The 14,626-nt window shown below is 35.6% G+C and overlaps 1 protein-coding gene across 1 annotated transcript; it reads left to right on the top strand.

Annotated features, from left to right (window-relative positions):
* Positions 1-13,076: 13,076 nt before the first annotated feature.
* Positions 13,077-13,473, top strand: LOC101021591 (NADH dehydrogenase [ubiquinone] 1 alpha subcomplex subunit 5-like; the record flags this gene model as incomplete). The annotated part of the gene is made up of 1 exon (XM_021937490.2): positions 13,077-13,473. A coding segment is annotated over one exon (360 nt), but the record flags the coding sequence as incomplete, so codon positions are not given.
* Positions 13,474-14,626: the final 1,153 nt, after the last annotated feature.

The following is a 14,626-nucleotide window of genomic DNA, read 5'->3' as shown; positions in this document are numbered from 1 at the left end:
TTATAAGATTGACCATATAATTGAAAGTAAAACACTCATCAGCAAATGCAAAAGAATGGAAATTATAACAAACAGTTCCTCAGGCACAGTGCAATCAAATTACAACTAAGGATTAAGAAACACAATCAAAACTGCACAGCTAAATGGAAACCGAGCAACCTGCCCCTGAATGACTACTAGGTAAATAATGAAATTAAGGCAGAAATAAATAAGTTCTTTGAAACCAACGAGAAAAAATACACATTGTACCAGAATCTCTGGATACAGCTAAAGCAGTGTTTATAGGGAAATTACTAGCACTAAATGCCCACAGAAGAAGGTGGGAAAGATCTAAAATTGACATCCTAACATCACAATTAAAACAACTAGAGAAGTAAGAGCAAAAAAATTCAAAAGCTAGCAGAAGACAAGCAATAACTAAGATCAGAGCAGAAATGAAGGAGATAGAGACACAAAAAACCCTTCAAAAAATCAGAGTCCAGGAGCTGGTTTTTTGAAAAGATTAACAAAATAGAGAGACTACTAGCCAGACTAATAAAGAAGAAAAGAGAGAAGAATCAAACAGATACAATACAAAATAATAAAGGAGGTATCACTACTGATTCCATAGAAATACAAACTGCCATCAGAGAATACTATTATCACCTCTATGCAAATAAACTAGAAAACCTAGTGCAAATGGATAAATTCCTGGACACCTATACCCTGCCAAGACAACCAGACAGAAGTCAAATCCCTGAATAGACCAATAACAAGTTCTGAAATTGAGGCAGTAATTAATAGCCTACTGACTGAAAAAAGCCCAGGAGCAGATGGATTCATAGCCAAATTCTACCGGAGGTACAAAGAGGGGCTGGCACCACTACTTCTGAAACTATTCCAAATAGAAAAAGAGCGACTCCTCCCTACCTCATTTTTTCAGGCCAGCATCATTCTGATACCAAAATCTGGCAGAGATGAACCAAAAAAGAAAATTTCAGGCCAATATCCCTGATGAACATCGATGCAAAAATCCTCAATAAAACACTCTTAAACTGAATCCAGAAGCATATCTAAAAGCTTATGCACCACAATCAAGTTGGCTTCATCCCAGGGTTGCAAGGCTGTTTCAGCATATGCAAATCAACAAACGTAATCCATCACATAAGCAGAACCAATGACAAAAACTACATGATTATCTCAACAGAGGCAAAAAATGTCTTAATAAAATTCAACAACCTTTCATGCTACAAGCTCTCAATAAGCTAGGTATTGTTGGAACGTAGTTCTAAATAATAAGAGCTATTTATGACAAACACACAGCCAATATAAAACCAAATAGGCAAAAGGTGGAAGCATTCCTTTTGAAAACTAGCACAAGACAAGGATGCCCTCTCTAGCCACTCCTATTCAACATAGTATTGGAAGTTCAGGACAGGGCAATCAGGCAAGAGAAAGAAATAAAGTGTATTAAAATAGGAAGAGAGGAAGTCAAATTGTCTCTGTTTGCAGATGACATGACTGTACATTTAGAAAACCCCATCGTCTTAGCCCAAAATCTCCTTAAGCTGATAAGCAACTTCAGCAAAGTCTCAGGATACAAATTCAATGTGCAAAATCACAAGCATTCCTATACACCAAAAATAGACAGACAGATAGCCAAATCATGAGTGGATGCCCATTCATAATTGCTACAAAGAGAATAAAATACCTAGGAATACAATTTACAAGGTATATGAAGAACCACTTCAAGGAGAACTACAAACCACTGTTCAAGGAAATAAGAGCGGACACAAACAAATGGAAAAACATTTCATGCTCACAGATAAAAAGAATCAATATTGTGAAAATGGTCATAATACCCAAAGTAATTTATAGATTCAATACTATCCCCATCAAGCTACCATTGACTTTCCTCACAGAATTAGAAAAATAAAATACTTTAAATTTCACATGGAACCAAAAAAGAGCCTGTATAGCCAAGAGAATCTTAAGCAAAAAGAACAAAGCTGGAGACATCACACTACCTGACTTCAAACTATACTATAAGGTTACAGTAACCAAAACAGCATGGTACTGGTACCAAAGAGATATATAGACCAATGGAACAGAAAAGAGGCCTCAGAAATAATGCCACACATCTACAACCATCTGGTCTTTGACAAACCTGACAAAAACAAGCAATGGGGAAAGCATTCCCTATTTAATAAATGGTATTGGGAAAACTGGCTAGCCATATGCAGAAAACTGAAACTGGACCCCTTCTTTACACCTTATACAAAAATTAACTCAAGATCAATTAAAGACTTAAACGTAAGACCTAAAACCATAAAAACCCTAGAAGAAAACCAAGGCAATACCATTCGGGACATAGGCATAGGCAAAGACATCATGACTGAAACACAAAAAGCAATGGCAACAGAAGCCAAAATTGACAAATGGAATCTAATTAAAGTAAACAGCTTCTGCACAGCAAAGGAAACTTTCATCAGAGTGAACAGGCAACCTTCAAAATGGGAGAAAATTTTTGCAATCTATCTGACAAAGGGCTAATATCCAGAATCTACAAAGAACTCAAACAAATTTACAAGAAAAAAGCAAACAACCCCATCAAAAAGTGGGTGAAGGATATGAACAGGCATTTCTCAAAGGAAGACATTTATGCAGCCAACAAACATGAAAAAAATCTCATCATCACTGGTCATTAGAGAAATGCAAAGCAAAACCACAATGGGATACCATCTCCCACCAGTCAGAATGGTGATCATTAAAAAGTCAGGAAACAACAGATGCTGGAGAGGATTTGGAGAAACAGGAACACTTTTACACTGTTGGGAGTGTAAATTAATTCAACCATTGTGGAAGACAGTGTGGCAATTCCTCAAAGATCTAGAAATACCATTTGACCCAGAAATACCATCACTGGGTATATACTGAAAGGATTATAAATCATTCTACTATAAAGACACATGCACATATATGTTTATTGCAGCACTGTTCACAATAGCAATGACTTGGAACCAACCCAAATGCCCATTGACGGTAGATTGGATAAAGAAAATCTGGCACATATATACCATGGAATACTATGCACCCATAAAAAGGATGAGTTCATATCCTTTGCAGGGACGTGGATGAAGCTGGGAACCATCATTCCCAGCAAACTAACACAGGAACAGAAAACCAAATACCGTATGTTCTCACGCATAAGTTGGAGTTGAACGATGAGAACACATTGACACAGGGAGGGGAACATCACACAGCGGTGCTGTCGGGGGGTGCAGGGCTAGGGGAGGGATAGCATTGAGAGAAAAACCTAAAGTAGATGATGGGTTAATGAGTGCAGCAAACCTCCATGGCACTTGTATATCTATGTAACAAACCTGCATATTCTGCACATGTATCCCAGAACTTAAAGTATAACATAATAAAAACAATCTTCATTTCCATGTTTGTTGCAGCACTGTTCACAACAGCCAGATTTTGGAAGCAACCTAAGTGTCTATTAACAGATGAGTGAATAAAGAAAATGTGGTACATATACACAATGGAGTACTATTCAACCATAAAAAGAATGAGATCCTATCATTTACAACAACACAGATGGAACTGGAGGTCATTATGCTAAGTTAAAGAAGCCAGGCACTGAAATACAGAAATTGCATGTTCTCACTTATTTGTAAGACCTAATAATCAAAGCAGTTGAACTCGTGGAGATAAAGAGTCGAAAGATGGTTATCAGAGCTAGGAAGTATAGGTGGGGGCTGGCGGATAGGTGGGAATGGTTAATGGGTTCAACAATAATCGACAGAAAGAACGAATAAAACCTCATATTTGATAGCACAACTGGGTGACTATAATAATAATTTCATTTTACATTTTCAAATAACCAAGCGAGAGTGGACCATTTGTCATACAATGGATAAATGCTGGAGGAGATGGATACTCCATTTACATGATGTGATTAGTATGCACTGCCTGTAGCAAAACATCTCACATACCCCATAAATATATACCCCTATTATGTACTCACAAAAATTAAAATAATATTTTTAATTTTAAAAATATATGCAAGAAGAAACAGGAGAAAAAGGAAGGAAAAAAGGACATAGGAAACAAAATATAACAGGAACAAAGTCTCACGTATCAATAGGAACTCTGAATGGAAGTAAATTAAATTCTCCACTTGAAAGATATAGATTGGCTACATATGTATTTTTAAAAAACAGTATCCAAATATATGCTGCCAATAGGAAACACTTTACCTCTAAAGGTACATATAGACTGAATATGAAGAGATGGAAAAAGATATTCCATGCCAATGAAAACCAAAAGCAAGCAGGAGTAGATATACTCAGATAAAACAGAATTTAAGTCAAAAACAGTCTTTAAAAAGCAAAAGTTAGGCCGGGCGCGGTGGCTCAAGCCTGTAATCCCAGCACTTTGGGAGGCCGAGATGGGCGGATCACGAGGTCAGGAGATCGAGACCATCCTGGCGAACACAGTGAAACCCCGTCTCTACTAAGAAATACAAAGAATAGCCGGGCGAGATGGCGGGCGCCTGTAGTCCCAGCTACTCGGGAGGCTGAGGCCGGAGAATGGCATGAACCCGGGAGGCGGAGCTTGCAGTGAGCTGAGATCTGGCCACTGCACTCCAGCCTGGGCTACAGAGCGAGACTCCGTCTCAAAAAAAAAAAAAAAAAAAAAAGCAAAAGTTATTTTATAATAATAAATGGACCAATTGAGTAAGAGGATATAATTCTAAATATACAGGCACCCAACACTGGAGCACCCAGATTAATAAAGAAAATATCACTTGATCTAAAGAAAGATATATGATCCCCACTCAGCATTAGACTGATCAACTACACACAAAATCAGCACTAAACATTGGACTTAAATTAGACTTCAAACCAAATGGACCTTACAGGTATTTACAGAACATTATATCCAACAGCTGCAGAATACATTTATCTCATCAGTCCATGGAACATTCTCCAGAATTGATCATATATTAGGCCACTAAACAAGTCTCAAAATTTTTAAAATATCAAAGTCATATCATGTATCTTCTTAGACCACAATGGAACAAAACTAAAAATCATTACCAAGGAAGATTTTGAAAACTATACAAATATATGGAAATTAAACAACATTCCTAAAGAACTATTGGGTGAATAAAGAAAATGAAAATCAAAAAAATTATTGAAAAAATGAAAATGGAAACACAACATACTAATCTGTGGAACACAGCAAAAGCTGTGCTAAGAGGGGTGTTTATAGTAATAAACACCTATATCAACAAAACAGAAAGATTTTAAATAATCTAATGATGCACTTCAAGGAACTACAAAAGCAAGAACAAACCAAACCCAAAATTAACAGAAAAAAAAATAAACAATAAAGATCAGAGTACAACTAAACAGAGACTTAAAAAAATACAAAAAATTAATGAAGTGAAAAGTTGGTTTTTTAAAAAGTTTAAAAAATTGAGAAACTTTTAACTAGACTAACAAAAAGACAAACAAAATCAGAAATGAAAAAGGAGACACTACAATTGATAACACAGAAACACAAAAGATCATCAGAGACTGTGATAACTATACACTAACAAATAGAAAAACCTAGAGGAAATGGATAAATCCCTGGAAACATAACCTACCACGAATAAATCAACAAGAGCTAGAAAACCTGAGAGCCCAATAACAAGTAGTGAGACTGACTCAGTAACAAAAATTCTCCAAACAAAGAAGAGCTCAATACTGGATAGATTCAATGCTGAATTCTAGCACATATTAAAAGAGTAAATATTAATTCTCCTCCTCAAAGTATTCTAAAAAATTGAAGAGGAAGGAATTCTCCCTAACTCATTCTACAAGGCCTGCATTATTCCAATACAAAAACCAGACAAGGATACAATTAAAAAGAAAACTACAAGTGAATACTTCTGATGAACATAGACGCAAAAATCCTCAACAAACTATTAGCAAACCAAATCCAACAATACATCAAAAAGATAATACAACATAATCAAGTAGAATTTAAAGGATGCAAGGAAGATTTCATATACAGAAATAAAAAAAAATGTGATATATCACATCAACAGAATGAAGAACAAAAACTATATTGTCATCTTAATAGACATAGAAAAAGCATTTGATAAAATTCAATACCTCTTTATGATAAAAATTCTCAACAAACTAGGCATGGTTGAACCACACCTCAAAATAATAAAGGTCATATATGACAATTTCACAGTTAACATTATGCCAAATGGATAAAAGTTGAAAACATTTTCTCTGGAACGAGACAAGTATGCTCACTTTCTTCATTCCTATTCAAGATGGTACTTGAACTCCTAGCTGAACAATCAAGCAAAAAAAATAAAATAAATAAAATGCATCCAGGTTGGAAGAGAGGAAATCAAATTGTCTCCTTTTGAAGATGACATAATTGTATATCTAGAAAAACAAAGACTCCACCAAAAAAACTCTTAGAAGTGATTAAAAAAATTCAATAACTGCAGGATGTAAAATCAACATACAACAATCAGTAGCATTTTTATACAACAACAATGAAATAACCAAAAAAGAAATCAAGAAGGCAATCCGATTTACAGTAGCTACAAATAACAATATAAGAACAAAATTTAATCAAGGATGTGAGAGATCTCTACAATTAAAACGAAAAAAAAAAAAAAAAAAAACCTGATGAAAAATATTGAAGAAGACACACAAAAAAGGACATTTCATGTTCATAGATTGGAAGAATTAATATCATTGAAATTACCACACTGCAAATAGCAGTCTATGAATTCAATGCAGTCCTATAAAAACATTAATGTCATCTGTGACAAAAATAGTAAAAACAGTCCTAAATTTGTATGGAACCAAAGAAGAGCCCAAATAGCCAAAGCAATACTAAGCAGAAAGAACAAAGCTAGAGGCATCAAACTACTTGACTTCAAAATATATTACAAGGTAATAGTAAATAAAACAGCATGCTATTGGTATAAAAATAAATGCACAGACAAATTAAACAGAATAAAGAACCCAGAAATAAATCCACATTTTTACAGCCAGTCTTCAACAAAGCTGCCCAAAACAGTGTCCTTGAGGAAGGACACTCTTCAATAAATTGTGCTGGGAAAATTGGATAACTGTACACAGAATAATGATACTGAACTCTTACCTCTCACCACATACAAAAGTCAACTCAAGATGGATTAAAGACTTAAACATAAGACCTGAAACTATAAGACTACTGGAGGAAAATGTAGAGAAAACTCATCAGGACATTGGTCTAGGCAAAGATTTTATGGCTAAGACCTCAAAAGCACAGGCAAAAAAAAAAAAAAAAAGAAAAAAGACAATGGGATTTAATTAAACTAAAATTCTTCTGTGCAGAAAAAAAAAAAAAAAAGAGTGAAGGAACAACCTCTTGAATGGGAGAAAATAATTGCAATTTACTCATACAACAGGTGACTAATATCCAGAATATACGAGTAACTCAAACAACTCAAGAGTAATAAATAATCTCATTTAAAAATGGGCCAATGACATGAATAGACGTATCTTAAAAGAAAACATACAAATGGCCAACATGTATATCAAAAATGATCATTATCACTAATCATTAGTGAAATGTAAATCAAAACCACAATGAGATATCATCTCATCCCAGTCAGAATGGCTGTGATTAAAAAGACAAATAACAGATATTAATGAGGATGTGGAGAAAAGCTCTTATATGCTGTTGGTGGAAATGTGAATTAGTATATCAATATGAAAAATGGTATGGAGATTTCTTAAGAAAAGTAAAAATAGAACTGCCATATAATCTAACAATCTCACTACTGGGCATCTATCCAAAGGAAAAGAAATCAGCTATACCAAAGGGATGCCTGCACTCACATGTTTATTGCAGCACTATTCACAGTAGCCAAGATCTGGAAGCAACCTAAGTGCTCGCCAACAGACTAATGGATGAAGAAAATGTGGTATATACACACAATGGAATACTATTAAGCCATTAAAAAAATTGTGTCATTTTCAGCAACATGGATGAAACTAGAGGTTATGTTAAGTAAAACAAGCCAGTCAGAGAAAGACAAATATCATATCTTCTCACTCATACGTGAAGGCTAGAAAATTTGATCTCATGGACATAGAGAATAGAATGATAGATACCAGAGACTGTGAAGAGTAGATGAGGAAGGGGGAATGAAGAGAGATTGATTATGAGTACTAACATACAGTTAGACAGAAGAAATTCTCATATTTAATAGCAGACTATGGTGACTCATACTTAGCAACAATATTACTTATATTTCAAAGTAACTAGAAGAGAGAACTTAAAATCATACCAACAAATAAAAATGATAAACACTCGAGGTGGTGGCAACCTCAAAACCATGACTTGATGATTACACATTCTGTACATGTAACAAACACATGTACTCCATAAATATGTAAAATATTATGTATCAATAAAAGAGAAAAAAATCCAAAAATAAATTCACTCCATATATTTTATTTAGTGGACTTTATCAGGAAATGAGACATCTTACATATGTGAATTTTCCACAAATTTGAAGCTTGAGTGCTAATCATTAAAATTTTGATCATATTGATGAAAATGTTTCTAAAATATATCATCCTACCAATTTTAAATTAGAGTTTTGAACACATTCACTGTCTTGCCCCAGGTTATGTGAAATTTTCCTGCTCTCTGCTTGTAATATAGTCTACAGAACTTTTGGTCAGTCGAGCAAGCTGCTACATGTCCCACTGATGCACATATTGATGACATCATGCCAATTGGACCTGGGGGGCTGACAAAATACATAAGTGCCAGAATACAATTGACCCTCCATATTTAGTATAACAATTATTTATATAGCATTTACATTGTGTCAGGTATTATAAGTAATACCTGATGGAGCAGAGGGACAGAGCATTCAGTAGAAAGGGCAAAGACACAAAAACTCTTTCCCAACTCCTGCAACTACCCATTTCACATTTATTTTCTTTTGCAGTTCACTACTGAATAGCGGGGTTGTGCCTTTCATTTGGAAGACTCCCTCAGCTCTAATGATTGAGTGGGATCAGGTTGGAGTTCTGGTACCAGGAAGCATAATGGACTACTTAGACCAGCTCTTTCCTAATGTTTAAAGAAAGGAGGCAAAAGGATTCTTGAAGGGTACTTATTCCTCAGCTCCATATCATTATGGAAAGTGAGTACATAGAAATTATAGGCAGTGAGCCATAGCTAACAATAAATACTGCATTTGTCCAGAGCCTCCCAGCTGCATTCTATCTAGGCATTGCAAAGAAACCAGCATCTGACAAACCACAATTGTAGCAGCCTTTAGTTGTTGCCCAGTCCCTCTCCTTGGCTATCATTTTTTCCTTGAGTCATGGCAAGCAGGCCCTCACATAGCACTTCAGGCACATTGTTAGAGAAGCAGCAGAACACAGGGTACAAAAATTGAGCCTTGGAGTCAAACACTCCTGAGTTTAAATTCCAGTACCTATGTAGTCATAGAGCATTTTCATATTTTGGCTAACAATTCCTTTACACTGATAAATGTTTTCTTTCCTGGTCAGGAACCAAGCATCTTCTATGCAGAAATATTTAATGCTACCAAGTCTGGAGAAGTCATAAAAATGGGATCTAGGATAAGGAATGCTATACACATCCAAAGAGACCCAACTTTGTCAGGTGTCTTGGAACATGCTGACCAAGCTCTGTCATTATCTTGTTTCTTTCAGGAGGTCAAGGTAAACCCCAGTTCCAGTGCTTGCTTGCTTGCTTGCTTGCTTTTTTTTTTTTTTTTTTTTGAGACAGAGTCTCGCTCTATCACCCAGACTGGAGTGCAATGATGCAATCTCAGCTCACTGCAGGCTCCGCCTCCCAGCTTCATGCCATTCTCCTGCCTCAGCCTCCTGAGTAGCTGGGACTACAGGTGCCCTCCACTACACCTGGCTAATTTTTTGTATTTTTAGTAGAGACGGGGTTTCACCGTGTTAGCCAGGATGGTCTCTATCTCCTGACCTCATGATCTGCCTGCCTTGGCCTCCCAAAGTGCTGGGATTACAGGCTTGAGCCACCGCACCCGGCCTCCAATGCTAAATATTTTTCTGTCTTCATTGTCAACCTTTGAAATGGTCTTGATGCTTAACTAACTTTTTTCAATTTTTTGGAATCTAGGGATTGATGATCATACATTAAAGGTTTGGGTGGTGAAAAACTACTATTGTCCTTCAGCTTTGGAAAAACATTTTACTGACAACTTGGAGCACATATGTTTTAATTATTTAAAGCCTAGTAGCCTAAATATGATGCCCAGTGAGAATGGTATTAATATAACACTAGAGAAAGGTATATAGTATAGAAGAAAAATTAGTACTTGGGACAGGAAAATGTGAAAAACAGGTGTCTTTGTCTACATAGACAAATAGCTCTATATAGCTCTCTTATTACACAAAGTGCAATAGTGACAACATCATCAAGCGATGTAAATGATAGCTTTTCTGGGAGAAATCCATCAAGAACAATTACTATATTAGTAACAACAAAAACACCTTATGATCACTGTAAAAGCAGTAGGTCAACAGACATTAAGAAATGTAAAAGTTGTCATTTCATAGCAAGCACAGTTATGCAAACAATTTTCCAAATGGTACCCCAAAGGAAAAGTTATATTGGAAAATTAAACCTCATCTGCACGTTCTAAAAAAATCCAGTAATATCTATCTCTAACCATTTTTATAGTGACAGCTTCTCTGCCAGTTGTATTATGAGTTTTAGAAAAGGGAGAAGAAAAAGGATTGACATAGCCTCACAACTGCACAGACACTGAGCTTCTGATCTTCTGTATGTGAATACTTTAATCTATCACATTTTCAGTGGGTTTTATGTTCAACCAGGGGGTTTAGCATTTGATTTCCTAGGTTACTGAACAGTAGGCACTCTCTCTATGTTATTGGATAAATCATTTCAGGATCAGACTATACTGGTTCCTTCTCCAAAATGCATTGTCAGTCACCCGATAAGAAATGCTTCTAACCCTCTGCTAAAGCCTCCACCTCAGCCAGGGCCACTAGGTGTCTAGTTCTTCCTTAGGTTTCACTCTCAAGAAGCACTGATAGAAAGTGTCTTAAAAATATAATCAATATACTTAATAATAGTATCAAACTTTTGCCCAATGTTGTAATCTGGTTAGAGGCTCATTCTCTAGTTCTGAAGGTGAAAGAGCTGCTTCTTTTTTCTAGTCTCTCTTTTTTCTCAGAGAGAAAACAGACTTACGGACTTGCCTCCCTGCCTTCTCAGAAAATGGGAAAATGGATTTTAACGAAGAAAGAAAGTACGAAAATGTTTGGAAATGTATTTGTACTTACCAGGTATACAATGATAGAGTTTTTGGATAGGGAGTAATGCTAACACTTGACAGAATAGGACAATTATTTGGCCATATTTTTGAGGATCTGATGTTGCCTTTGTTAGCCCCACTAGCTCTGAGAATCCACCTTTCTTCTCTAGAGACAACTTTTAGTCCAAACTTCCATGTCAGATTGTATAGGAGCACAACCACCTCCTACAAGTCACCCGTGATCTCCTGTGGGATGGTTTCTATAAGGTCTATACTGACAAACTTACCCAGTAAAACTGAGTTCTACAGCTCTGGTTCAAAGTTCTGTCGTTATACATTATAGCCCTTAGGCACCTTATATTCAAACTCTCACTACTTTCTGCTTGTTTAATTCCGAACGACAAGACATTCACCCACCAGGGCTCCTTGTTTGGGTCCACTCCAGCAGCTTGGAACCCTTCTTTCTTTTGGGATGACACAGCACCTTTAGTATAAAATAAGATATGGGTCACATATTCCTTGCTTTGAAACATAACAGACACACATACCTTTTTGTCTGTTTATTTTTTTTTTAAGAGTGATGCATGGATTAGAGTTTCCTAGGCAAAATCCTGAAGCTTTTTAAGATGTGGAGTGCACAGAGTTCTCAAATGCTTGGTCATTTGAAAACTGCATCTCTGATGTCCTGGCTACTTGGTCAGACTCTTATCTTTGAAATGTAGCTTAGATCATCATAAGGACCTTTGATGGGTACTGCTGAGAGCGTTTTTTGCATACGCATAAGAAAAGATACATTTCTCTTATCACCATGAAACTGCATTGCTTCAAAAAGATGAACTAATCAGAAGCAGCTGGAATGAATTAGAGACATTGACAACTCAAAAATGAGACATAAGTGATCCTGTGGGGGAAAAGCACTTTTAAATTGTTTAAATGTGCTTGTCTAACATGTCACTAAAAGCTGTAATCTTCCATTTTCCATTAACAACTCCATCAATTTTCCTCTAATGTTTTAAATTAACTGTCTTCTCTCAAACATGATGCTGTTCAACATTTGAAAAAAATGGTCCCTGTTTTTTTTAATTCCAGATTTAGAAAACTGAAATATGCAGCACATTTTGATAAAAGTTTATTCATGCTAGAGGTTGGCATGTTTCCTATCACTTGAAATTTTAGAGCATTGCCCCCAAATAAATGTGCCTATTCTTTTATACATTTTATGATCCCTGTGATGGCAGCATTATAACTCTGCCAAACAGGAGAAAATTACATTGTTTTTATAAAATTTCCAAGAGATGACCTTGTTTTCACTTAACTAATTTTATGCTTGCATCCTTGTTCTCTTCTGACAATGACTTTTCTGGAGAATGAAAAACAAAAGGATAATATGAAAATATTTTAGCACCCTATATTGATGGGAGTAAGTGTACATCTATTAAAAGAGAGAAATCACCCCACCCCAATTAGTTGACATAGCACATTTGGCTAATTGGTAAAAGAAATATTATGTTCACAGATCAGATAAAAATTGAATTTCTATATCAATCTACCAAGCAACCACTAATTAAATGTTGAGTAGATTTCCGACATGTCCTATAAGTCCTACTATGGCTGTGATGTTTTGGTTTTTACTTTAGAATGTTTATTGATTCATTTCAATTTAACAGATATTTACTATCACTTTATGCAGGCATGAAGCTAGGCACTGGGATGCAAAGAGTAATTAAATACGGGACAAGGTGTGCCAAAGAAGACTACTGGTCCTGTAGGATTGGCTGCATGTGAGAATCCACATGAGAGGCTGAGAATACTGTACACAAAGATCCTTGATGTTCTTGAGCAAATCTCTAAAAATGCAGCATATAAAAGGTGTACAGAACAGATTACAAATGAGAAGTTGGCTATGCTTAAAGTGGAACCAGATGTTAAAAAATTAGAAGACCAACTTCAAGGTGGCCAGATAGAAGAGGGGATTCATCAGGCTGAAAATGAACTGAGTCTGGTGAGAAAAACAATGCAGTGGAAACCATGGGAGGCATTAGTGGAAGAGCCTCCTGCCAATCAGTGGAAACAGCCAATATAATTATTAAATGACTTTGGTGGGTTGAGGGAAATAGATGTAATTAAATATTCTGTTACATTAAGAGTGTGTTCATATTATTGATATTTTATAATCAAGAAAACTGATACAGAAAATACTTAGGAGACCCGTTAAAATGAATGATTATGGCAACATCATCTTGTGAGTCAATTTTTGATTTGTAAATTTTTCACACAAATTATTTCCAAGATGATATTTCTTTGAATAAAGAGGTTGTGGGAAGATCTGAAAATTAGAAAAATTCCTACCAATCTTCAATGCAGAGACTATAATCAAAAAGTAGTTTCTTTAGTAGTATCTTCAATACACCATTTAATATTTTTATTATCCTAAAGAAGAAAAAGCCCTTAATTATTGTCTAAACAAATTTATAGATCACTGTTTGAAGTAAAGGCAATGATTATTTTCAAACGTGAAAAGCAGCACAAGTGGCTGGAATAACAATTTGAAATTATGTTTAACCTCCTTGGCTGTGATCTTATGTATATAAAGCCAAATTTAAATATATAATTATATAATAAAGCAAAAACAGCCATACTCACAAGGAGCTCAAAATTGTGAGGGGAAGGTAAAAATCATGTTTTAATTATTATGTTATAATGTGACGACATTGGATAGAAAAACTCTTTTCTTATTTTAAATCACGGGAGCACAGCAGAGTGATTAATTTTTCTTGACTTGGATGAGAGGAAGGATGGGGAAGACTTGAAGGAGGAGAGAACTTTTGAACTGCGTGTGGAATTATTAGAGTAAGAATAATAGAAGAATAGAAGAAAGAATAAGTGTCTTTCTCTCAGGCTTACATTAAGGCAAAAGACATGGATATGTACAAAATGTTCAGGGAAACATTGGACAAATAACTTGCCTTCTATAGCAATCTTACTTTTTTATGTGAAGAGTGATGAGAAACATGGGAAAGACACCTGGATTCAGCCTGTGAGTGATCTGACACGCCATTCCTAGGAGTGTGGACCTTAAATCCTCATTATGAGAAATGATGGAAAATTTTAAACAAAGTGTGATGACCAATATTAAATATCAGGAAGATTATTTTATCATGATTTCTTCACAGAGCTTCTTTGTGTTTTGGCACCTAGATTTGCTCCCTCAAAATCCAGTGCCACACTGACACCCAACCTGAACTTTTGATGCTGACCTCATTTCTCATTTTG

Source organism: Papio anubis, chromosome 6 (assembly GCF_008728515.1).
Source record: "Papio anubis isolate 15944 chromosome 6, Panubis1.0, whole genome shotgun sequence".
In the NCBI taxonomy this organism is placed as follows: Eukaryota; Metazoa; Chordata; class Mammalia; order Primates; family Cercopithecidae; genus Papio; species Papio anubis.
The sequence above is the reverse complement of the archived record's forward strand: the minus strand, read 5'-3'. Positions and strand labels throughout refer to the sequence as shown.